The sequence below is a fragment of the Hibiscus syriacus genome, unplaced genomic scaffold (genome assembly GCF_006381635.1).
Source record: "Hibiscus syriacus cultivar Baekdansim isolate YM2019G1 unplaced genomic scaffold, ASM638163v2 tig00110505_pilon, whole genome shotgun sequence".
Lineage (NCBI taxonomy): Eukaryota > Viridiplantae > Streptophyta > Magnoliopsida > Malvales > Malvaceae > Hibiscus > Hibiscus syriacus.
The window spans coordinates 680,467-706,569 of record NW_024062765.1 but is presented as its reverse complement, the minus strand read 5'-3'; the positions used below and the strand labels follow the sequence as shown (position 1 = coordinate 706,569).

At 34.0% G+C, this 26,103-nt stretch overlaps 3 protein-coding genes and 1 pseudogene across 4 annotated transcripts; 2 read left to right on the top strand and 2 right to left on the bottom strand.

Annotated features, from left to right (window-relative positions):
* The first annotated feature begins 4,740 nt into the window (after positions 1 to 4,740).
* Positions 4,741 to 8,995, top strand: LOC120130042 (general transcription and DNA repair factor IIH subunit TFB4-like). 2 transcript variants are annotated; one of them, XM_039147391.1, is made up of 12 exons: positions 4,741 to 5,114; positions 5,229 to 5,317; positions 5,424 to 5,694; positions 5,942 to 5,988; positions 6,458 to 6,495; positions 6,575 to 6,620; positions 7,135 to 7,188; positions 7,294 to 7,362; positions 7,634 to 7,710; positions 7,874 to 7,969; positions 8,219 to 8,332; positions 8,642 to 8,995. In XM_039147391.1, exons 1-11 carry the CDS (start codon positions 5,084 to 5,086, stop codon positions 8,289 to 8,291), a joined length of 891 nt encoding a protein of 296 aa, XP_039003322.1. In that variant the 5' UTR covers positions 4,741 to 5,083; the 3' UTR covers positions 8,292 to 8,332; positions 8,642 to 8,995. The 2 variants fall into 2 exon arrangements, with proteins under 2 accessions (XP_039003322.1, XP_039003323.1); XM_039147392.1 differs by lacking the exon at positions 5,229 to 5,317 and having other exon boundaries at positions 4,742 to 5,114.
* Positions 8,996 to 9,556: 561 nt separating this feature from the next.
* LOC120130043 lies at positions 9,557 to 14,832 on the bottom strand (annotated as a pseudogene).
* Positions 14,833 to 15,736: 904 nt separating this feature from the next.
* LOC120129907 (nucleolar protein 12-like) lies at positions 15,737 to 18,665 on the top strand. Its single transcript, XM_039147298.1, has 7 exons — positions 15,737 to 15,980; positions 16,236 to 16,341; positions 17,366 to 17,655; positions 17,807 to 17,912; positions 18,004 to 18,251; positions 18,366 to 18,439; positions 18,526 to 18,665. The coding sequence occupies exons 1-6, from the start codon at positions 15,838 to 15,840 to the stop codon at positions 18,409 to 18,411; spliced, it is 939 nt and encodes a 312-aa protein (XP_039003229.1). The 5' UTR covers positions 15,737 to 15,837; the 3' UTR covers positions 18,412 to 18,439; positions 18,526 to 18,665.
* A 2,755-nt stretch (positions 18,666 to 21,420) lies between these two features.
* On the bottom strand, positions 21,421 to 23,661 carry LOC120129880 (WAT1-related protein At1g21890-like). Its single transcript, XM_039147279.1, has 7 exons — positions 23,418 to 23,661; positions 23,255 to 23,317; positions 22,964 to 23,080; positions 22,341 to 22,578; positions 22,101 to 22,259; positions 21,860 to 22,011; positions 21,421 to 21,774 (listed from the first exon to the last, which is right to left on the bottom strand). Exons 1-7 carry the CDS (start codon positions 23,603 to 23,605, stop codon positions 21,558 to 21,560), a joined length of 1,134 nt encoding a protein of 377 aa, XP_039003210.1. The 5' UTR covers positions 23,606 to 23,661; the 3' UTR covers positions 21,421 to 21,557.
* Between the last annotated feature and the right edge of the window lie 2,442 nt (positions 23,662 to 26,103).

The window sequence follows — 26,103 nt, the reverse complement described above, 5'->3', positions numbered from 1 at the left end:
CCATATCCAGCTCCTGTCGATCAGACACCTGCTCAGACTCCTATGCATTCTTAGGCATCAGTTCAGACTCCAGATAGGAGTCATAGTCAGGGTAGGACTTTCATATCTATTTCTAGGGTCAACAATAGTGCCAGATTGCAGAGTAGATGACCAACTGCTTCTGAGGCTCGACAATTTACTCTTGTTTACGTTACCCGACGTTCTGGTGATCGATTTGAGCCCGAGACATCTTCAGGTATATTTATTGTTATTTCTGTTTTATGCCATGCATTTCTAACAACACTCTTTCTATACCCGAGTTTCGTATCATATTACCATAAGACTTTGGATTAAGGCATCGAGACATTGTTTCCGCTCCGAGTCTATCAAGATCTTCTGTTATTGTAAATAGAATAATTAGCCTTGTCCACTAAAGGATCTATCAGAGACCTAAACTCAGTTTCCTATTCGATTCTGATGAATTTCGAGGATGAAATTTCTTTTAGAGGGGAGAAATTGTCACAACTGAAAAAAATTATAATATAATCAATTTGATGAAATTTGAGGGCCAAATTAAAAGTTTTCAGAACTTGTAGACCATTTTTGAAAGTTGAAGGAAATTCAGGGACCTAGCCCTAAATTTGACCATTTTATGTCGACAGACAAAAAATAAATACGTAAATGTTTGGTTTCTGGTTACAAATCAGAAACAAAACCAAACATTTCCTCTTCCATCACCCCTCATTCCAAGGTCGATTTCGTCGTCGTCCGGCAGTTCCAATTCGCACCACCACTCCCGTTTTGTTCATCGTCGATCGATGAACAAAACCCCGTAAACCTCTCATCGTGAAACATCGTCTAACACTGTGAATTTTGATTCAAAGTTTCGAATTTTTTTAAACACCATCTCTGTTTTCGACACCTCCCGCACCATCGTGTTCCTTGTGTCGTTCTGAGTCCACCGGTGTTCTTGTCTCCGTCATCGCTGGCGCGTGAGGAGGTGAAGAAGTTAAACTTTCTGACGTTTTAAAATCAAGATCTTCACCGTTCAAAATTGTGAACCGAGCTTGATAAATGTCTCAAAATCCCTTAAAATAATTTTAGAAATTTTTGTAAAATTTTTCGGGACTCCCAGGACACCGCACACGCCCCCACGTGCTGCCCCTTCGTGTGGGGAATGTCCACCGTGTGGTAGACAATTTTCAAACCATTGACCGACCCGACTGCCTGACCCGACCCGTTGATCATTGTTGTTTGACCATTGATCGTAGACCATTGAATGACCGTTGATTTTGACAAAAAAGTCAAAATTTTTGAAAAGTCACATTTTATGTTTTTCAACGTTCTAAGTCTGATTCTGAAGTCCCTCTTGCCAAATTCAAACCCAAAAGCCTCCGAATTGACCCGTAAATCCAAAAAATGCATATTTATCTAAGTGTTTTAATTCAGTTAATTGAACTAAATGGTAAAGGACTAATTATTGTTATGATATATTAAAAAGGTACTCGGGGATCTCCTGACTGTTTCACTGCTCGACCCGGTTCCTCCCGATCCGCTCCGGTTCCTCCCGATCCGCTCGTCCACGAGATGTTGTGAATACTCGTATAGTTCTATAACCCTGTTAGTTATTCTGTTTAGAATATTATATTGAATATGACCCTGTTCTGATATGGCTTAGGTTCTCATTCATTCGAAGAGCCTAGTGAAGCTGGTGCTCGATAGATCTTCCGGACTGACCCTATTATCGAAGTGTGTTCCTTTTATGCAGTATAAATGTTTTAAATATCTGTTTGAAATATCATGTGCACATGATTGTTTTCTCTGATTTGAAATACAATATTTGATCTGATTTGACTACTGTATGATTTACCTGATTCCGAATTTACTGAAATGTAAAGCATGATTGTCCGACTTATGATTTCTGGATACTGGTTTACTGAACTGATGATCTGTCTGAACTCTGAATTATTGTTACTACTGGTTACCGTCTGAAAAATGTTTTCTTCGGGGTACTTTGGGTTCTGGTATGAAGACTCTGGCAGGTTCAGTCGCTGTTGGTAATTTGTCGGATAGGTTCAGCACCGAATGGTAATTCCTTATGGACCTAAGGCGACCCTTGGGTAGGCTCTGCGGCCTTGAGATTTTATTGGGTAAGACTTTGTGGCCCCGAGAATTGTCTTGGGTAGGCTTGAAGGCCCCAAGGTATTCCCTTAGGTTGTGCAGTTATGGGGAACTTCACATGGCGTTCGGTTGGTGGATGATTAGGAGTTTTTTAAATTAAAAACTCCTATGATGTTTTAATGACTGTGATCTATACTAGTTTTAAAAATCATAAATGTATGTTTTATTTTTGCATTGTTAGGACAAACTAAGCCTCTAGCTCACTTTTCAAACTGTTTTACCCCCTTTCAGATACTCTCGGATAAACACTCCGTATCAGGCATTTGGAGGATTGATACATTTAGTTCAAATCATTTTGTTGTAAAGTTCTATCTTTCGAACTGCTTTTAATTATGGTGACACGTGCCTTATTTTTTTGAAGTATTTATCGTTTTATGATGTTTACTGTTTTTACTATTGATATTTGATTTACGATGCTCCAGATTTATTTTATGTATTATTTTACTGGGTCGCTTTTAGTTTTATATTCAAGGATTGAGTTTTATCGTTATTTATTATACTTTTATAAATGTCAATTGTAATATGATTTATATTAACGAAAAACGTTTTTGGGAAATGTTTTTAAGAATCTTTAATGAATTTGCTAGACTTAGTCGAAACACATAGGCCGGATCTAGGGGTACAGTTTTTCTTTTAATTTCTGGAAACTTTTTTTTAATATTTAACTGCATTACAGAAAAAAAACAGAAAGCCAAAACAACTGCAAATGCAAGCTATCCTCCCTTCTCGATATAATGGTAAGCAAAAAGCATACTAAAACTTCTAGAAACACAACCACAATCACTAACCTCAGCAGTAAACTTTTTCACCATTCTCATAGAGGAATTGGTGAAGGTGATGCATCTCCGACACCGCTCTCAATCAAATTATTCATCCTTTTCGTCGGTGTAGTTTATCTGGGGGATTTCTCCTTTGCCTTCACGTTGAAAATCACATCAACGTCTTGAAAACAAAAGCTACAAAACAGAAGCTCCACTATTGTTGATCGGTTGAATAATCTAAAATTTAAATCAATTAAACCTTTTTAGAAGCTCGATTCTGAGGAGTTCCTTTTCCTTTCCATTTTCGTCCCCTCCTCTTTCCTTGACTGCAGGAGAAATCTCTATCTTCGCCGTCGTTATATTCATCGTCACCTTCGTTGGCCCTCCGGTTTACCTTAGGTTCAATTTCTGAATATATGCGCGGGAACGTCAAGGTTGTCTAGACCAATCTCCAGCGGACGCTGCCCCGCTCCCTCTGGTCGGCGCAATACCGTCATCACTACTTCCGGCCCTCTATTTTCGGCTGAACCGTCCATGTAATTAAGGTATTTTAATTCTTTTTTAAATGCATTTATAGTTTCGGACGTTAGAGAGTTTGGACTTTGGAGTAAACAAGGATTCTCTTCCCGCGCTTTGTGGGTATGGTAAATCTGAATGAAATCTAATTTTACCTTTTTACTTTTTGGTATCGAAATTTATTTGATATTAAGTAAAGTTAATCTGTTATGGAAATATCTCTTTATTTATTTATTGTTAAGTAACGAACTATTATACTCTTAAGGTAATTATTTTTTATTCGGTTGATATTAAAATATTTTAAAATAAACACTAAAAATTTATAGTTATGGTGCAAAATGAATAGATTTTAAATAAATAAAATTATATTTGTATTTTTTATTTATTTTTAAAAATATTTATGTTCTGTTTGTATTCATTTAAATTTTTAATATTGTGTACGTATTTATTTATTTATTTATTTATTTTTAAAAGTATTTGTATTTATTCGTTTAACGTTCGCGAATATATTTATTTAACATTTGTTTAATGTTTAACAATCAACATTATCTTTTTATTTGCAAGCTAAAGAAAAAATAGTAAAATTACATCAATAGTCCTTATTTTCTTAGAATTTACAGTTTAAACTTCAAAAATCATCTTATGTTCAATTTAATCTTTATCTTCACTCGTATTTAAAATGTAAAAAGAAAGAAGGAAAAGGGAAATTGAGTAAACATGCTTATAAAAGAGTTAGTAAATGAACTTATAAATGAGTTAGTAAATGATTTTGTTTGTATACATATACAAATGTTTGTATACATATACAAACCAAATACACCTTTATTCATATTCATTCATTTATTAAATGAATGTATAATTTTTGGGGTAAACTACACGTTTAGTATCCAACTATCACTTTTATTCCATTTTGGTAATCCAAATATTTTTTATTTCAAAATTATACCCAACTTTATGTTTTAGTTTTATTTTAGTCACCCACTATTAATAAATTGACGGTGATACTGACGTGTCACCATAAGGTGATGTCATATCATCATTAGAATATAAACTAAAAATACCACATCAACAATTTTGTTAATTTTTATGATGAAGGATCAAAATGAAAATAAAATATAATAATAAATATGATTTTTTTTAAAAAAATAATTGGATGGCCAATTGTGATAGTTGAGTGTCAAATGTATAATTTTTAAATATTTTATTTATATTCATTTATTTAATTTAATAAACATTAGAACCGTTGACAAACATTTCCGAAACACTGTTTATTTAGACCCATTCCTGCAGCTATTCACAATGTCTTCCTCATCACTGAACCACAAACCCCAGTACCAAATACACCTAACCACTGAACCTCAACGAACACAATTTCTTCGAAAGCCTCAAACCATCATCAGAGTATCAACCCTTCATATCCAAAATCATCAAAATGAATCCATCGCCCAAGCCCCTAATCCCGCAGACCCAAGCCTTTCTTATTCTCTAAAATCGACCTCGACCTGTCGTCAGCTGTCGTTCCCATTTTCTCATGAATCAAATTCACTAAAATCAGCTCATTAAGTTTGCTGATTATTAGAGAAAACCCAATCTTGAGATAGTGATAATTAATAAAATAAAAGTAGGAGAAGCTCCCACCCTCCCCCATGGCTTCAGCTCCTTCCAAGCTCTATGCAGGTTCCCCTTTCTTTTAACTTTTATCTACATTCACATAATTGTGATCGATTCTCTTCTTGGTGTTTCTTTTGTTTTGATAATTTTATTACTCTTTATTGTTATTTGTTGTTGCAGATGATGTTAGCCTTGTGGTAGTTTTGCTAGACACAAACCTATTTTTCTGGAGTTCCTCTTCAGTCTCTTTCTCTCAGTTTCTTTCTCAAGTAATCTCTCTTTTATCTATCCGAAAACCCCTAAATTAAAGCAAACCAAGATGAAAGACTCCTTGATTTTTGCATTTTATTGATCTGTATGTTGGTGTTTGTTTAGGTTCTTGCATTTTTGAATGCAATATTGACTCTGAATCAACTGAACCAAGTCGTGGTTATAGCTACTGGATATAATTCTTGTGACTATATATTTGATTCGGCTTTGGATTTGAACCGAGGTATTGAGAATGGGAGAATGCCTGCTATGAGCTCCAGCTTGTTGCAAAAGTTAGAGAAATTTCTCATTAAAGATGAACAGTTGAGCAAGGAGGAACCTGAAGGAAGGATTAAGTCTTCCCTTTTCTCGGGGTCATTGTCAATGTCTCTTTGTTGTATCCTTTCTGGTGTTTTAAGGCTTCATTACTTTCTTTTTCATGGTAAACGTAGTTATTTTAGAAAATTAATGGGCTTCTAGCGTTAGTAGTGTTATTGAACCATGTAAAAGATTTGGTTGTTTCATACCTGACTGATATTGTGTTACAATTATTATTCAGCTGCAAACAAATGCACGGAAAACAATGGCATTGGTTACATTTGCCCGGAATTTATTAGTTGTTTGATTTAATCAGATTTTAATAGATATGCAGAGAGTGTTTCGTTCAGGAGCCCTCCATCCACATCCTCGAGTGAGTCTCTGAATAATTGATTGCTATTTGATTTATTTACCAAGCTCAGTATGAATCTGAAAAATGCTTACTTACCAATTATGCAGTTGGTACTCATTGTGAAATTCTATCATGTGGTTAAGAGATTGAATGCTATTTTCATTTGATTGATGCTACACTTCTAAAAGATATTTGTTTAAGTGAATTAGGATAGATATAATTGTGGTGCTGAAGTGCATGCTGGATGATGTAATTCCCTTCTTATTCATCAAAAGATTAAGAGTGGTTTAATTTCAAAAAACTTGGAATAGCTATATTCTAACCGAGAAGTAAATGAAGAGTTTCTGTGGGTACATGTTGGAAAAAGAAAAACACTAAACGTGCAGATTTTGTAATTAGCTTATGGACTTATGGTGGCTGATTTTTATGTATTTTCTTGTTTAGTTTTTACTACTGTGTTTCATAGTATTTTACTAACATTTGTATGCAGATCTTATGCTTGCAGGGATCACCAGATGGACCTGAACAGTAAGTTCTTTTTCTTTTTATGGTTATTCACACTTTCCACCTCTGGCTTTTTGACTCCAGAAAGATTTCTTCTTTTCAGATATGTTGCAATCATGAATGCAATATTCTCTGCCCAACGCTCTAAGGTAATCAATGTTACATCCAGTATTTCTTTCTCATTGTTCCAATTCCCCCCCCCCCAAATTTCCCTGTTTCATTAATTTGGCAGTTCATTACCAACTCAATTCAATTTATAGTGACTTGAAAACTTTAGATGATTAGTTGCGAAGTTAAATATCCTATTCTTTCTACCACCAGTAGCAGCTGTTTGGATTTTTTTGTGATTTATGTATAGGGTATTACAATGACAGCTTCTAGTTGGTTAAAGGGTCTTAACCTTGTAGTGGAAATATAATTGTTTTCATTCTACCATAGCTATCTTGTTTTCAAGTAGGATGATTTGCATTATGTTAGTAGGTTAAATTTGACATATTTCATTTTTTAGTTTAGGACTGTTTTTTATTATTCTCACTCTATAAACATGAATACACGCATGATACGACTAACTGGCTTGTTTATTATTTTCTTTTGTATTTGTAGTTTGTCTTGTTTCAAAAGTTTTCATGTCGCCAATCTTAATTAACTGGCTACCTGCTGCAGGTTCCTATAGACTCTTGTTACATAGGTGCACAGAATTCAGCCTTTCTACAACAGGTATGGCACCTTTAGTAATGCTCTCTTAATGGCCTTATGCTGCAAACAGATATTGGTCTTCCTCTCTCAGTTCTACTGATACTTTTTGATGCATGGGAGTTTTAGGCTTCTTACATAACTGGTGGTGTACATCATAAGCCGCAAAATTTGGATGGGCTGTTTCAATATCTTATGGTATGTTGTTTTTCTCAAATTGGTTTGCAATTTGAATTTTTGATTTAAAATCTTGCTTGTTGCCAGCAATTGCCCCACTCTGTACTGACTGATGAGCTTAACTTGATTTCTTGACATACGTTTAATAGTACTTGTTCATGATGACTGTACCGTGTAGCCTTTTGCATATTGTTAAAGTGTCTATTTCTTTATAAATGTTCTTCGAAGTGCATTTGGTTGATGAAAATTTGGGCAAATTATTTTATTAATATGTTATTGGCCTTCCATGCAGACTATCTTTGCTACCGACTTGCATTCTCGCAGTTTCATACATCTTCCAAAGTCTGTTGGCGTAGATTTTCGTGCCTCGTAAGTTTTCATGCTCTTATTGCTTTAACTTTAAACCGTGTAATGATTATCATACATCTTCAAAAACCTGTTCATGTAGATTTTCGCGCCTTTTAAGTTTCAATGCTCTTATTGCTTTTAACTTTAAACCATGTAGTGATTGATTGTATTCTGAAATATGCAGATGTTTTTGCCATAAAAACACCATTGACATGGGCTACATATGTTCTGTATGCTTGTCGATTTTCTGCAAGCATCAGAAGAAATGTTCCACTTGTGGGTAAGCAGTTCTAGTTGCAAAGTTTTGATTGATTTTTTTTTGTTCTGCTCCCAATTATTTGTAGTCTTGATTATTGAACAAATAGAAGAACAGTGAGTTCTCAAGCTTTGCTTGACATAGTGGTTGTCTGGAATTTCCACCATCCGTTTCTCCTCTTGAGAATCCCAGACATCTTTCAAGTGTTTTGGATTTTTTCCCATCAGTTTTTGTTCCTTGCTTGTAGAGTTGATGTTTTACTTGTAAATGCAGGTCAGTATTTGGTCAAGCTCAATCTGAGGTGGCTTCGGCATCTGACAAAAAGAGGAAGACTCCCGAAACATAAGTTAAGGAGGTTACTGAAGTTATATAATCTACTAAATTTGAGTAAGTCTTTCTTGCTCAGCACAATATTTGTTTCGTTCTAGACATTGCACTGTTTGCCTGTTTTACTTTTAAAAGCAATCAGTACATGAATTTTCGTTTCTTGACTGAACCGAACTCTTCTGCTTGTGCAAACTCTTGTTATGTGGAATTTGTACAACATAAATAATTAGATGTTGAAAGATTGAGCTTCCATTTAAAAAATTTATCTTCTCACAAACTCATTAATGTTGAAAAGAATTCTAGATGACTATTTTCCCGATTATTTATATCTTCTTTCTCGAACCATGGTTTAATTCTTCTATTTATCAGTGGTTGTGTTCTTCAGAAAAGAGGGGGCAATGTGTGATTGCAGGCCGGAGATGCTGTATCTCTCACCATGAATTCCTCTGCTAAACCTCCAGAAGAAATTGATAGATTGGGGATAAGATTTTAATCTCCATTCTTACTTCTCTGTTCATTCACTGAACTGTTTAAGCTAATTTAGCAGAAAACATACTTTGTTATTTGTAGAAACATTCAGTGATTCAAATCTGCACTTTTAGGAACTTAGAAATTAAAGGAAAAAATTATGGTGAATCTAGCTTTGATTATGGACCTTTTTATAACTTTGTTTTACTAATTTTCTTGTGGTAAACCTTGCAACCTGATAAGTTTTTGGACATGTTCATCTATTTGCGAGTCTTTTTAACTTCAATTGTACTTTTATGGTACATTGGACGACAAATTTTAATTTTTTTAGGAACTTTAAAATATTGGTATTTTAGAATGTATCAATTTGCAGTATTTGTTTGTAGTTGCTTTGGATAGTTTTTCCCTTAAAGAATACGAAATTTGGAGTTTGATGAAATAGAAAATAATTATAATAGGAAAATAATAATATTAGAAATGATGGAACTTAATGTAAGATATTCGGTATCCTTAATTTTTGGAATATCAAAATCTTTAAGTACCACTTGATAATTTTGGAAAGATAGAACTACTAAATACAAAAACAATATATATAAGATTAACATGGCATGCTTAATACATGCATTGCTTTCTCATTTAAGATAATGACAAATTTAATCATGTGCATATATATTTGCAAAATAAAAAAATACGATATGTATACACAAATAACTTGCAAGTATACATTTTCCCATTGACATCCTTATGTCAATGTTGCATACTTGGAACATCCAAATTACTTTCTTTGTACAAAGTTAATATTTACACGAGAAGCAAACGTGAGTGAATCAGTACAAACAGAATATTTCAATAAAAGTGTATTTACATTATTTAAATTTTACAGCAATAACAATGACTAAACAAACCAAGTAACAATCGTTGAGCATTGATACAGTTCAGACAGTTTTTTTTTAATCTGAAATGGAGCAATATATTCATAGCGCCCTCATTACAACTTTGCTGGTCGTGTGGATGCCCATTGCAGCAAGTCTTACTACGGTTCGGGCCCTATATAATCTGTCAATGTCAAAGGATCAATTCAACTGTCAATTACTAGATTGAAGATTACATAGGAACATGGTAAAACCTAGCACATTATATTGAATTTTTTACCCCAAATCTAAAGGCACGAAGAACTTCCATATCGATACGAACTTGGATTACAAAGTTAAAAAGTTTCCAAACTACATATGTTTTGGCACTGTGTTGTAGTATAATAGGCTATAACTTCTTCCAAACGATACTTTCATCAACATATTGCACGAATTTAGCTCATGATATGTAGACAAAAGATTCTGCAGTACCTAAAGGAGTTCACATACTCTAATGCATAGAAGGCGTAATTGTTTCAATGCATAACAATTCCTCCTCGGTTTTCATAAAAGTATGGAAAGACAAATTAATATCCTTCGCTTGATAATATCCAAGCAGGCTCCATATTTTCAACATGAATCTCAATATCCTAAAAATGATGAATGCAAAATTAAATCAACAGGCCTGTTCTCTCAAACAAAAAGAACAAGCTGATGTTTACCTTCAGAGCACAAAAGGAGATTGAAAAACATGAACAAGAAAGAAAAAATAGTAAAAGAAACAGTAAAACGCACCCAGCCAGTGCAAGTCCCCAGTTTGATAACGCATAGAACATCTTTCCAGCATGCCAAATGTCCAAAACCTTCTCCAGTTTGCTGATACCTCCTAATGCTTTAACTAGAGCTGTTCACATTCTAGTCATAATAGGAAACATCGCATAACAGTTAGTTGACTAGAAAAGTGGGGAGGGAGGCAATATAATTAGTGACAAAAACTAAGGTGAATGGTGTTCTGTACTCAATTATTCAGGCGAGTTTCAAAAATACCAGGTCAGAAACTCATAAAAACAGAAAACTAATTTTCAAGTATATAAACATTGAATTGAGAATAAAAACGCGTGAAAAAAGTAAGTGAGAGAAGCTCCAGCTTCTCTCTAACCTAGGAGATTTCAAATTTCAAAATTCCAGGGGCAGAGGGAGAGAGAGAATATGAGTGATGTTTAACAGCCTTCTCCATCGTCATCCGTCGCTTTCCGTCCGCCGTCCTCCGTACTCCGACCACCGTCCGCCGCCGCACATCGACCTCCTTTTGACGCCTTTTTTTTCTTAAGGATCATCGTCTATCCATAGAGTTTCCTTTTTCCTGGTTTATTTCGATTGATTCCCCTTCAATCGGAGCAAATCTAAACGCCTTTCTTCGCCGATTTTTCCATCAGCAGTCTTCAAAGTTCGTTCCAGCTGTGCACGCCGGAAGCTCGTGACAAAAACCCAAGTATTAAACTGTGAACACCCACTGCCGTTCACCGGAATTTTACCGTCACTGTTCAGGAGCTCTATTCAGAACGCTACTGCTGGTTCTGGGTTTTCACGCATGATGTCATAAACCTTTTCATCTCTGGTTTTTTTGGTTCAAAATTAAATAGTTTGGAAGCCTTTGCATTCAAAATGACGTTCAAGAATCGAGATGAAGCAAGAGAGAAACGGGCTGAAACCTCAGCTCGTCAGACTAAGAATAGTCGTCAGTCCAAGATAGAGGAAAAGGAGAACGTAAATAATTTGAAAAAACCAGATGATAAGACGAAACGGGTGGATTTTATACTGTCGAAGGTGATTGAAGCGGAGCATCAAAATCAGAGAGATGGGCAGCAGACAAAGACTGTGCATAAATCAGAGGAGGCGAGGAAGAAGCTGAGTAGTACAGTGGCAGCGGAAGAATATGAGAGGATGGTGTTGGTGACAAACAAGAATATGAATGATTCGTTGGTTGAAGCAAGGAGTGTGGAAGGGGCCATTGCGCAGATTTCAGAGGCGGAAATCCTTCCTCAGGATTCTCATGTTTTTAACTATTGGAGGAAGAAAGATTATCCAAGAATCAACAATGGGTTTAGAACTGGCTGCTTTACGTTATACATTGATAATTTACCAGAGAATATCCATTGGAAGCGGTTTGGATCGTTATTTTGCCCATACGGTCAGGTTATTGACGCCTTCATTCCAACTAAAAGAAATTCAAAGGGGGTACGTTTCGGTTTCATTCGCTTTGCTACAATTGGAGAAGCACGGAGAGCGATCTCAAAGATGAATGGCGCTCGCATTGATGGTAGTAAAATTGGAGTCTCTTTTTCTAAATACAACACAAGACATTCTTTTTGGAGAAAGTCTTCGCCAGTTGTCCACCTAAAGCCCGAGAGAGAAAATGTTACAAGAAATAATCTCTATACAGTAAATGGTGTTATTGACGAAGCTAAACTTCAAGTTTTGGATAACTGCCTAATAGGGTGGTGCAAGAATTATACCAAAATCGGTGATCTTGCTAGCCAAATGCAAGACAAAGGACTCAACGGTTTCTCGTTAATGAGAGCTGCTGGGAATGTAGTTCTCATGATATTCGAGGATTCTGATACATTGAGAAGGGTTAAGAATGAAAAATCAGAGACTCTTGCAGGGTGGTTTTCTAGAGTTAAAGTTTGGTCGGAGAATCTAGTGGTAGAATGCCGTCGAGTATGGGTAGTTTGCGAAGGGATTCCTTTTCACGCGTGGAATTGGGGTACTTTCAAAACATTGCGGCTAGGTGGGGCAAATTAGTATCAATTGATGAAAGCTCTCAGTTTCCTTCATCTTTTGATCGTGCAAAACTTCAAATCCTCACAGAGACTAAAGTAAGGAATGATGAGTCCTTGAGTTTGAAGGTCGGTTCTAATTCTTTTGAAATCATGGTGCATGAAGTTGAGCCTTCTTTCAAACCAAACTCTTGGATCCCTGAGGAAGTCGATGATTCTCCAGATCTGAATTGTTTTCTCGGGCAACGTTGGAGAATTCTCTGTCAGGATCGTCAGTGTCATCCCCAGGTTTAAATTGCCCCGTCAAAGATGTTGCAATTGAAGGTCCCCACTTAGAAAAGGTTTCACTCATAAAGAGTGTCATAAGCGATGAGAAACCGAATAACAAATTGGGGTTGCACACAATGGAGGCTGTGGATCATTCAAAATTAAATATCGTGGAGCATCTAGCTAATAAATCAGTTGATCATTCTGATGGTGTTAGCCTCAGGGCCTCGGAAGATGCTCTTATGATAGGTCTCATTACTTCTCATGGTTCATCTACTGACACATTTCAATTAAAGGAAGATATCCCAGTGGTACCCCCTATCCCTGCGAAATTAAGAACTAATCGTGTGGCGAAGAAATGCAAGACAAAGAAAAGAGTTCTGAATTTATTGGCAAGGAAACATTGATTGAAGGGAAGGAAGTGTGGTTTTGGTTCATTAAAGATAATTATCGAGCTGATTTTTTTGGTGATTTTGATACATGTTGGTATTTTTGTGGAGTTCCCTTCAAAGGCGGATGTTTTTGGTTTAATGGTTTTAGGTGTTGTTTTTATGTATGTTATGTCATTAAATGTTGGGTTGTTTTCCTATTGATGGAGGTTTATCTTAGGTATAGGGTGATTGCCTTTTGATTTTTGTGGTCGAGAAGGTGAGAGCTTTAGGTGATTATGTTTTTTGTAATGGTGTTTATCCTTTATTCAATGAAATATGAGGTACTCTTTTCTTCCTTCCTATGTTCGTTAACATACTTCTTAGTATGTGGACGAATACGAAGGGAGTTTTTAATGAGACCTCCAACTTCTATCAAAAAAAAAAAAGTATATAAACATTGAGGTTAGTTATCATTGAAAGGGAAGATACATCTAGAATTACATGCATGGGATTTATTGATAATTATAACAACACTGTACATTGTCCACTATAGAGTTAAATGATGGAGTGGATTTATTGAGGTTAGTTTATTTAGGTAGTAAAGGCATAAAGCCAGATGATCAAAGCTGAAAACTTACTTTTCTGCAGTTGTTCTGGTGTTAAAGTCATCAATACCAGGATCACAAAAAACATGAGAAAACAGCACATAATATGAATAATTCAAAAAAGAAAAAAAATCAAATCCACTAGCTAAAAACCTGAGCTTTAGGGTTAGACAAAATGAATTTTTCCATAAAGTTAACAACCCCATCTACAACATGCTCTTCAGTAACAACAACACAATTCTCATCATCAATTCCACTCCACTCTTCAACATTGCTCGGAACCATTTCATCAGTTACCCAAACCCACCAACTTGAATCTTTTTGGTTAACGTTAATCAGGATATCAGCTTCATGCATATCATCCCCTAATTTAAAATAAAATTCAACAAAAACAGATAAATCAAATTTCGATATTCCTAACAATAAATAAAAGAAAAAGAAAAAAAATGTATCAATATTATTTCTCAGCTATTGATTCAACTTTATGCGGTGATAATTTATCAGTTCAATTATGAATTTCTTAATACATTCCCTTCATTCATGGAAAAACTATATAGGATATCAGCAAGTGCAACTAATTGATACAGAAATGCTGAGATCCAATAAAGTATTCAATACTTCGATGAAAAATGTTGTGTACTATGACCTGTAGCTTCCTTGAATGGAAACTCGATTTTAGTATTGGATCCATCAAGAGAGTTGAGTCGGACCAAAACGTCTTTAGATTCCACGGTAGATACCAACCGAGCATAGAGCTGCAGTAAATTAAATCATTAGGTTCCAGAAATTTGAAAAAAAATAGAAACAGAATATCAAACACAAAAAGGGTATGGAATTTATTTACGTCCGGGGGACAATCGTTAAAGTGAGCAGGAGATTCGGGGAGATTGTTGAGGAGTTTGAGGTTCTGCTCCAGGAGGTTCCTGAGTCGTTTATTTTCGGATTTTAGGGTTTACAATTCTTTTTCAAGCTTGGAAGTGTCATGATTTTCAGGAGAATAGCCGTTGTTGTGACGGTGGTGGCAACATTCCATGGCGGTCCAGGCGACGTCGGCGACTTCGACGACCGTCTTGGTAACCTCCACAACTTCATGGCGGATCATTGTTTTTCAAAGAGGAACCCTAAAAATTTGAACCTTTAATTTAGGGAATTAGATTTGGGAGAAATGAAGAATTTTGACGATTAGATGAGATTGGTTGGTTTTTGTCGTTTTAAGTATTGCGTGTCCCAACCCCAAAGACCAATTTCCCATTTTTTTAATAATTTTAAATAATCAAATTTATTAATATTTTATTAAGTAAAACTTTTGTATATTATTATAATTATATTTATAATTTTGAGTAAAACATAAATAATATGATTTAATATGATTCATATGAATTTTTATTATTATTTCATGGCTATTTTTATTCAAAGTGACGGGAACAATATAATACTTATTTGGAGGTAATATCATTCTATCATTTTAATAAAAAATTGTTATTATTGATAATAATTATTATTTGATAATGATTTTTTTCTGTGAATCAAATGTGCTCTCAATGTATTCTTTAAACTAATTTTTTAATAGTTTAATTTTACAGAAATTTAAGACCGTTAGACGAGTAAAAATAGATGACTGAGATTAATCGTAGGAAATAAAAATATTTTTATTAAAAAAAGTTAATCTCAACAATATATTTTTACTCATTTAACAGTTTTAAATCTATGTAAAACTAAAAGAGTTTTACATAGTATAAATAGACCCTAATTCTTATTTTATATTTATATAATTTACATGTTAAATTTATGTAATGATTTTTTTAATAATTATACTTTAATTTAATAACTTAATAACTATTTGTTCATATAAAATTAAACACAAAATATCTTTTCACTATTCTTATTTTTAAATTCAAATTTTCATTTATATGAACCAAATATATTTTTAATTTTTAAATTTTAAAATAAAAAATATTTTTTAAAAATAAAATCAGAAAACAAAAACATAAACATAAATTATTTTTTTAAAATCAAACTGACCCTAATATAAAATGTTTTCCCTACTTTGTAATTTTGATAAACCACGACAGTGATTTTATTATCGTACCCCCGCCTACACCGTGGAATTTCCTTATACCCCTCTAGCTTTTCTTCTCCACGCTTCCCCGTGTCTTAAGGTTTTAGTTCACTCTGTTTCTCTCTAAACCAGTAGAAGTGAAACCTTTTCCCTAGTCCCGACAAATGGCAGAGGAGACGCACGATGACCCCGCAGTCGAGAAAGAAGCCAAGGAAGCGACGGAGGCGACGGTGGAGAAGGACGATATCGAATTACGAATTACCACCGCCATGCGCTCTCGCGTTGGCCACTTCAAGGAACAATCCGAGTACACAGACACTCTTTCTCTTGCTTTTTATCTATTTCATTCTCATTGAATAGGTTTTTAGTTTTGAGTTCATAAGTTTGTGAATAAATTCGCATTACACAGTTGACTTCTAGGGATTTTTAGCGGGTGTTTGAAGGGTTTTGTTCGAATTATTTGAGAAAATGGGAAATATTTTGTTACATTGGAGTCTGTCGCTTATTTTGTAACCTTGATTTACTTGATAATTTTGTTTAATTTGATTTTTTTATTGGTAAGTTCATTGACATTCGAGGGAGTTCGGAGATTGTTGGAGAAAGACTTGGGGTTAGAGACGTTTGCATTGGATGTTCACAAGAGATTCGTCAAGCAATGCCTGTTAAAGGTACCTTTTTTTACCCTTTTTTACGATATTGGAATTCCTTCTTTGCTATATTTTACTTGATAAGATGCTTTTTCTCATTTTGGCTTCATGTAAATTTTGGCTTTTACTTTTGCTTATTTCCTTTTCCCTTCTGAAACCAAAAAGGTCTATTTAGTTAAGCAGCCAATGCTATTTTTTTAAAAATAAAAATAAAATTCTGTATATTTTATATAGGATAATACATAATTTTATTTTTTCTTCATCTTTTACAATTACATGGAATAGTAATGTTAATTCTTAATGCATTTTGTCGATATTCTCAAATGATAATTAAAGTATGCATAATTTATTTTGCAATTGGATGCAAACGCTAAGTTGTAGTTGGGTGCAAAATGAATGATTTTAACTTTGCCTGGAAAAATTATGATACAATTTATGTTATACTTAGTCATTTGTTTATTTTCAATATATGGTGATTTTTCTTTCAATATTTGCCTTTGTTTTATGACAACTTTTAACAAGAGGTAACTAGAAAAATTATAACACTCTTAGCCTAGATTTTTTTTTCTTTCTTTCCCTGTAACATAAGCATTTATGTGAAATGCTAGTGTAAGAATGTAATGTAACTAGTGGAATACTTTTACAATTTTATTCATATGGTGGAGAAGTGGTTGATCTATGCATAATTAATTGCCTTATATTTTCTATACAATGCTTTACTTAATTATTGGTAGAATATGCTGTTGTTTCAATACACATGCTTTTTGAAATAATGGTACTTCCGTTTTAAAGTCTCTCTGGACTTGCAGGACTAGGTTTGGTAGAGAAAAGAAATTTGATTAACTGGCACAATTGTTTGGGAAAGAGCTATAGTTTATTCAGTACAATGAAAATAGAAATCTTGCTGTTGCTGGAACAATTGGTTATTAATAATGCTATGTAAAGAAGGAATAGATGTGTTGGAATTTGAACTCTCAAAAAGTGTTGTTTCATATTCTCATTCCACTTTTAATTGATCAGTACACTTATCCATTCTTATTTACAGTGTTTAGATGATGGCAATGATGATGAAGGCTCCAAAAGTTCTGGTGAAACAGTGGAGAAAAATGTAAGTACAATCACTGAAGGAACAGAATCTCCCAAAGGACAGCAATCTAAGAAAGATACAAAGGAACCTTGCTCTGAAGATGACAAATTGGAAGAATCTCCTGTTTTGGGCCTTCTATCCGGACCAAAAACTATGAAGGCTGAGAATAAAGAAAATAAAGAAGTTTCTGAGAGTACAATAAAGAAATCTATCAGAAATAGAGCTTCATATGTTAAAGATAATTCGGAGTAAGTTGCTAAATTGTTTGATTTCTCACTGCTAGTCAACATAATTGCTTGTTAATTATGTTGCGTCATATTTTTTTGTGGGCTATCCTTTTTCGAGTGCCTTTGGTATACTGAGGTGTACCATTTAATCATTGGAACTTTGATGTTTCAGTAAAGTCACAATGGCTGGACTCCGTCGGCTTTTGGAGGAAGATCTTAAACTTGATAAATATGCACTTGATTCATACAAGACGTTCATAGCTGAACAATTAGATGAGGTGGGCATGCTTTGTTCGTGAAAAGTCAATTCAACTTCATAAGCCATCATGTGCATTGTAGCTCTCTTGTAATTTTTCTGTTAATTATCAGGTATTGAAGTCTCGTGAAGCTCCTGCTCCTGCAAGTGAGGTTAAGAAAAAAAATCTCAAGAAAAATTCTCAGAGGGTTAGCAAGAAATTGAGTTCTTCATCAGGAAGTGAGAATGATGAAGAAGAGGGAGACGAAGATGATGAAGAAGAAGAGGAAGAGGTGAAACCCAAAAAAAATATCACTCCTAAAGGGAAGAATAAGAACATTGAAGCACTTAAAAAACGGAAAAATCTTCTGATGCAAAGGCGGTGAAGATCTTGCTTCTTATTGCTCATTTTCAGTCCAAATCTATTTTCTTATAAGTTATGCATCTTTGATCTGATTTAAATTAAGCATCTTTTAATCATAGTATTAATATGCAGAGAAAAGAAACTTTACCAGTATATGGGAAACGTGTGGAACATCTGAAGTCAGTTATCAAGTCATGTGGGATGAGGTTTCACTTCGACCGACCTTTTTATGAATCTTGATCTCCACTAAGGTTGTATGTTGGTGTATTCTCATTACTTATTTTATTTACAGTGTTCCTCCTTATATATACAAGAGAGTCAAACAGGTCCCTGAGAATAAACGTGAAGCCCAATTAGTTAAGGAACTAGAAGAGATTCTTTCCAAAGAAGGATTGTCTGCAAATCCTTCAGAAAAAGGTCAGGATTCTGGCCCCTGTTCAACTCGTTTACTATTCATTTCTAGAGATGGCCTTGTTTTGAGAAATATCTTTGTTACAAAATTGGGATTAAGTTTTATTTTGTCATTAGAAGCTCTTTAATGTTTGGATAACATATTGGGGAAGAGGACATTTTATCAACTAATTTTGTTATCTCATGGAAGCCTTGACCATCTACGAGCCAAGATTATAATAGAACTTTTCCACCAAACCTAAAATACCAGATGTGAGTGATGATGATGAAAGTGAAGAAAGTGATGAGGATGACGACGATGAAGAACCTGGTGATGATGGCAACAGCCAGAGTGAAGAATCAGAAGAAGGTGAGTATAAAGATTTGTTTGTATCCTTTGTTATAAGTTTTATTGACCAACTTTGTGACTATTAAATCTGGGAACCTCGAGCTTGAGAATATAAACATGCAACTGGTGAATCAATTCTGTGATCTTAACAGATCTCTGTCCCTGTAGACAGGAGTCGGTAGTTCAGAAGTGTAGTAATGATAAATAAATTTATCACTCTTAGCTAACTAAAGGAATTTCTTTCTTTGTTATGATACATTTAGAGGGATATTTATACCTTGGATAGTGTATTTAGTACTTAGTGAATCTATGATTTCACAACTGGATAGGAGAAGTGTTTGTGGCACTTTTCATAAATGGGGCAATGTCAATACCACCAAAAAAACACGGAATATGAAGAATCAACTTTTAAGTGAATCGAGGTATTAATGTCACGTAGTTGACCACGGAAAAACTGTTGAATTGAAAATGGAAGCATTTGCAATGTAGTAGCATTTCAGACCCCTGATTCGTCCAAATATCTGAAAGTGAAACTATTATATGCTGGCAAAAACAATTTCTTTAATACTAGCTTTTAGTTAGATAATAGGTTTTGTGTTCTAAGCTAATGACAGCTGTCTTATGTGATCTGTGCATATGTTTGCAGAAGAAGACGGCGACAGTGATTGAATCCTGCATGAGTTTAAACTTGGAAGGTGGTGGCTCGCTCATGAACTGTTTGATTATGATGCTATATTATGTATCTCAGTTTAATTTCCCACTAATACTTTGTAGTATACTTGGTGTGTTTCTTAGTTATTGATAGAAAAATTTGCTTCAATATTTTTTTCATTAAGATGCCTTATATTGTTGAGTAAGGCAGTGACTTAGGTTAGTTTTCTGGAAGAACCTATCTTGCAAGTCCGAAATATTGTTTAGTCGAATTCAAGGGCTTCATGATAAAGCTTACAAAAGTTAAATCGGAGCTCTTTCAAGTCAGAATTCAAGGCCTTTGTATCATTGTCGTCGTTGTTATTATTAATAATAATTATATTCATATTTTACTTCTCTGTCACTTCTAAGCAATGGAGGGATGTAAAACCAACAAAAAGGAGATGTCCTAGTCACTTGCCCATCTTATGATTGCTTCTGTCATTTCCCAGATATGGGAGGGATGTTAAAACAGCTAAAGGAGACAACCTACTCACTTGCCCTTTGATTTCTTGACTTGGAGGATGAAATCCTCGGCTAACAAACATAGGATGTTAGCTGCACCGGGCAATTTGTATATTGTTGTTGTGTTTGTATATTTGGAGCATGAGTCTACTGTTATTAATAATTGAATATATTTTCAGTAGAAATTAACTTTACATTAAAATAATAATGTTTAAAATGTAAAAAAAATATAAAATTATTTAAGTTATATAATTATTAAAATATAAAAAAATTAATGTTTTCACCTAAAAATTCCTCGATTGTCTTTCATGAGTTTGAGTCTATTACAATTCTTTGAATATATCTCAAGTGGAATAGCCTGAATCAACTTGAGCCATATTAATATTGTAACAACCAACAATCAAAAGACAAAATTAAAATAATTAAATAAGATAAAAAAATTTAAAATTAAATTATTTGAGTTTATTATATAGATAAAATTATTCTTTAAGCCTTTCTTATTATTGTTTATATCAAATTAGTTGTTTACACTTCAAATAAAGAGTTATATCTATAAACAAAAATAAAATGAGAGTTTTAAGCAACATATTCAGGGTTGGACTATAGTTTTTTAAATCCATGGTTTGAATATCATTGCAATATTAGTAAATTTTTTTCTTTCACTAATTTTTGTGGAAGTGTGTGAAATTTGAGGTTTGAACTGAAGAAGATTGTCTCGATTCTTATAAATTTTATTACATCTGCATTCTCTTCAGTTAAGCCTTATAAAGATTTCTTAGCAGGGTTAAGCTCCAATGGATATGTATGAGTTGTATTTTGTAATTGAAGTTTTGGACCCATGTTCCTGAAATCCTGTTCTATCTATTGAACTATATGCTTCCATGAATGCAGAATAGCTGTAGGAATATAGCCTTTTCCTCAACAGGAGACAATATCCCTGCAAGCACGAACCAAGTGGCTTATGTGGTAAATGAATTATTGTTATTCCTTGAGGATTCGGGTTCGAGCACCAAAGATGCTAGGGGTGTGAGCGTTCAATGTCGAGAGGTTGAGAGTTATCTATGAACATACATTGTATTGTAATTACCCAGATTAAAAAAAAATGGGGTGCGAGATGTATGAGTCAACAACTAAAGTTTTAAAAGTAGTTAGAATAGTTATTGCATGACTTGTGATCTCAGTCACTTTTGCATGATTTTATTAGCTTCATTAATTTGAGGACATGAACAAAATGTAATACTGTGTCTGTATGAATATAAAACCCTTTTCAGTAACAGGTCACAGTACAGTGAAGAACCATTAGCATATTGACAGGTTAAAGCCCGACAATTACTTTATTCTCTTACAAAACACTCTTAAAGAGGAAGATGTTAGATATATGAATCACTTCCATAGCTTCAAAAACTCTGCTACAAATTTACATTCTTGTTTCATATTTCTGTAGTTATTTGGTTCTCAGCTGGGATCTTCAGTACTCTAGCAGGTCCCTCGATGCCATCTTCCAAGTTCATCACTTTAGAACCGTCCGTGATCGGCAGTTCCTGGACTTTACCTTTCTCTTCCGTTGCAGTTGCGTTTTGTTGGTCTTTGCTTTTGCCCCATAGCACAGTGTAAAGTCCAAAGATTATGATAGCAGTTCCAATTATACTGTAGAACACCCACAAAAGCAAGAATAAAAAAAAAATACATGATCAGCAGTGAATTCTATTGTGTAATGCTAAAAGTAAAGTACCTTCCGAGGTGAATGTTTTCTGCTAAAATGATTGATCCTAGAGCCGCAGTGATGATCATGCAAAGGGGACTGAAGGCAGTAACAAAAACTGGGCCTTGTTCCCTAATCACAACTCCTTGTGCATAGTATGCGATTCCAGAACACACCACTCCCTGATTAATTAACCACAAGAGTTTCATAAATATATTACTGTTACTATATGGTTAAAGTTCATTGTTTTATCTTTTGTTTTGGTACTTACAGAATATACAGCAGCTAGCAAGCTTGAATCAAATCCAATTTTCCAGGCACTCAAATCTCTCTCCATTGCAAACGACACCGCTGCACCTCCAATGGTCCCGATAAAGCATATCAAAGCTGTAAGAGAGAGCTCTGCTGGGTATAACTTCAATGTAAATGACTGAAACCAAAAAATCATTAAAACCCCATGTCAGGAATATTATAGGGTTATTGAAGAAATGAAATGTAAATTGTTACTAACCTGCAAAATGTAGAAACCTGACCAGCCCCAGCATCTGGCTAAGAGCATGACTGTTCCGGCAACCCAATGCTTGGCCTCGGCTTCATTGGTGGCGGTGTGGTGGCTTCCACCTTGCAACTTTATGAAATTGATCGCCGGACCTTTGTACAGTGTCATGATAATTGCTCCGGGGACCATGATTACTGTTCCGATTATCTTGGCAATGCTGCGCACCTTCTTCATGTTTACTCTCTCCAACCTGTTTCACAAAGTTAATGCTTGATGATTTATTGCAGTAATTATTTCCTGGCAATAGTGAATAATGGAAGTGCAAACAAAAAAAGCATTTAATATTCCAAAAAGTTTATCATGAATATTCCATAAGATGCATATTAGGAAGATGACATAACCCACAAATAAATCAGAACAAAAAAAAATTGTTTATTTAAAAGATAAGGGGATAAATGGTGATGGCAACTTTCGACATAGATGTTACTGGTTTGGTGCTTCGTATATTATTACTTGGCGCATGCAGCTTTCGTTTCCTCCCCGCTTCATTTGCACGCTTCTTATTATTGCGTTTATGGGTATGATTCTATCAATCAGTAGATTAAAATTAACCCAATTATGTAACATTATAGTACCTGAAAATCAACGCCATTACGAAGGTAATAGCTGGAATCACATTGACAGTGGCCGACGCAAGTGTTGCTGTCGTGTATTTCATCCCTAGATAGTACAGATTTTGGTCCACCACTGGTCTGTTCATCACCAAATAACCCATTAGCATGAAATATGATGTATGTACTAAGTTCTTCCGGTTTCTAACAAGGAATTTTTTTTATTTCATTTGCATGAAATGTATTCCCATGTGCCATGAAATGTAATTCTGCATAAACATGCATGAAAAAGAAATAATGTTTGGAGGGCATTACTCTAAGAAACCAAGCACCAGGATTCTGAGGAAAATGGGGAGAGTGAGCTTGGGTCTTATTTTCCTGTATGAAACAAAAGCAAACATTTAAAAGGTTTAGTATACGTTGATGGAGGAGAAAAGGATGCAAATTAAAGATAAGAATAAGAGAGTGAGTCACAGACCTTTCAAGCACAAGAGCAAAGGGTGCAATAACAATGGTGGCCACCAAATGGCGATAAACAGCAAGAACATAGTGGTTCATTCCGTGCTGCAATGAAACCATGGTTATGACATACATCCCTGCAAACCCAAACTGCAGGGATATCATTGCCAAATATGGTTTTGCCTTATTCAGCTCTATCATCGCCATTTCCCCTCAAATATATATTTATACGATCGAGTTCGCCTCCTCTGTCTCTGCCCTCACTATGTATATATGAATTCTTCAGATTTGTTGACATTGAAAAGAGACAAGGCTTCTTCTTATATAGGCGAGTAAACGGGGAAGTGCGTCAAACTATTTTCAAGTGCCTAAACTCTACGGATGTGAAACCAAGAGGGTGGAGACAATTTTGCTGCTCTCATCTCCCTCCATGGTCTAGTACGCGAAAATTTTTAATTATTTAAAGACATAATAAATAAGTGTAAAATCATTGAACTATCAGTCTAATTTATTTTATTGTTTTTTTAAATATTTAAATATTTTATTATAAAATAACGAGAGTTTAAGTAATTCAATTTACTAAAAAAATAGATTTAGTAATGTTAAAAGTTGTTACAAAATACTGATTTATCACCGTTATCAGGTTATTATGTATACTTTCATTATTGGATATGTTATAGTTCTGAAAATTAAAAAGTTATTCAACCCATCAAGTGTTTTCATGGTAAAATGATTAAAATAATCTTATTTATTTTAAAAGTTTTAAATTTGAACAGTTGTGTTTGTAGGATGCACGTTTTATCAATAACTTAAGAATATTTTGAATAGATATTATTTTATAATCATTCTAAGTTATTAAAAAATTACATAATTATTTTTTCCTTTTCCATTTTTAAAAAATATTCTTTCTAAATTTTCTCTATGGTAAATTCTAACGTTATACTTGAATTATAAAATATTTTCTTTTACAGTTGTAGCATCAACACATTAAAATCTTTGGTTAAAGCCTTTTAACTAAACCCTATGTAACATCCCAAAATCAGGGCTAGTGACTAAAATGGAAGTTTTGAAAACTTTGTGTTCAATTTTGAAAAATTGAAAAGTTCAAGGACTTAATTGGAGAATTTTTATGTTGGATTTAATAGTAAAGTTTGAAATTAATAAGGGTATTATGGTCTTTTCAAAGAGAAGATTTTTATTTTCTCTTTTTAAGGGATATAACCACGTGGAAATGGGAAATGAAAAAGGAAAAGTTTGGAGAATGAGAGCTTATTCTTCCTCCTCTCCACCAATAGCTCATTTTCAAAGGTGAGAATGCTTTCAGTTGGTTAATTCTTATAAGTTTTGAGTTGGTTTTATTCTTGGGATGTTAAGAAAGCTTAAGGGAAACTTAGGGTAGCTTAACACTAAAAGAATTTTAAATTATGGGTGATTGAAGAAAAATGGTTTTTTAAGTGAATTATTGAAATAGAGTTTGTTAATGAATTCAGAAGTCATATTTGACTAGTCATCAGTTAGAATAAGAGATTAAAGAGGTTAAATGGGATGAATTACAAAGTTGAATAATAGGCAAGATTTTTATTTTCAAGTATTCTAATGGGATATTAAATGTTTAGATGTTTTAAAGTGATATAAGATGGTTTGAGGAAGTATATTTGAGTTTAAAGTAATAAGAGGAGTTTAAAGTAAGGAGTTTAGATAAGTCTTGATGAATTTTCGGGTTAAAGAAGTGTATTCTGGGCATGGGGTATCGGTATTGTTCATCCAGTATTGATACTTCAAAGCAAAGATGAGTAGAAATTGAGCTTGGGGTATCGATACTGAAGGAACAATATCGATACTATATGATAAAATCGAATGAAATCTTTAAGAAGTATCGGTACCTAAAGAATGGTATCAATACTGATTTAAGAGATATCAATACTAAATGTCTAGTATCAATACCATTTTTAAGATACCAGCACAAAATGCCAAAATGGTATCGGTACCGAGTAGAGGTATCGATACCATAGAAGAGTGGTATCGGTACTGTATGGGGAGTACCGATACTATTGAGTATAAAATGCTAAGCTAAGTGTTTCTTCTAGCCTAAGTTACACTGATTGGTTATAACGATTCGAATTTCGATAATTATTTAAGTTGTATATTTGTGTAGATAACGATCAAGAGCAAATTCTGACAAGTCGATCAAGTAAAAGTCATCGAGAAAGAGATAAGAAATCGACATTGACTAGTGAGGCCAGGTGAGTGCATATTAGTTGGTATATGATGTGTTATGGAAATAAGACTTGCGACAAGTCTATTTCCTATATTAGGATGCATGAATTCATGAATTTAAGCATGTGTTTGATATGATTATTATGTGTGCTTGAGTACTTGAAAATGAGTGTATGTATCATATGTTATTGTATATGTTTCATAGTACTATATGAGTACATGTATGTGTGGTAACTATATGTTATAATAATATGATCTTGCGTGATAATGATTTAGGTGAATATATATATGATAACAATGTATAATTTATATGAAATAGATCTATGTGAAGTGGTTTAATATATTTATGTGATTAAATGAAAAGAGCGATAACATGAGTAGTATGGACCTATATGATAATATGAGAAGGTTATAGGAACTAGGTATTAATAAGTTATGAAAGTATATATATATATATGCTTAAGTGACAAACAATGTGAAAACTGAAC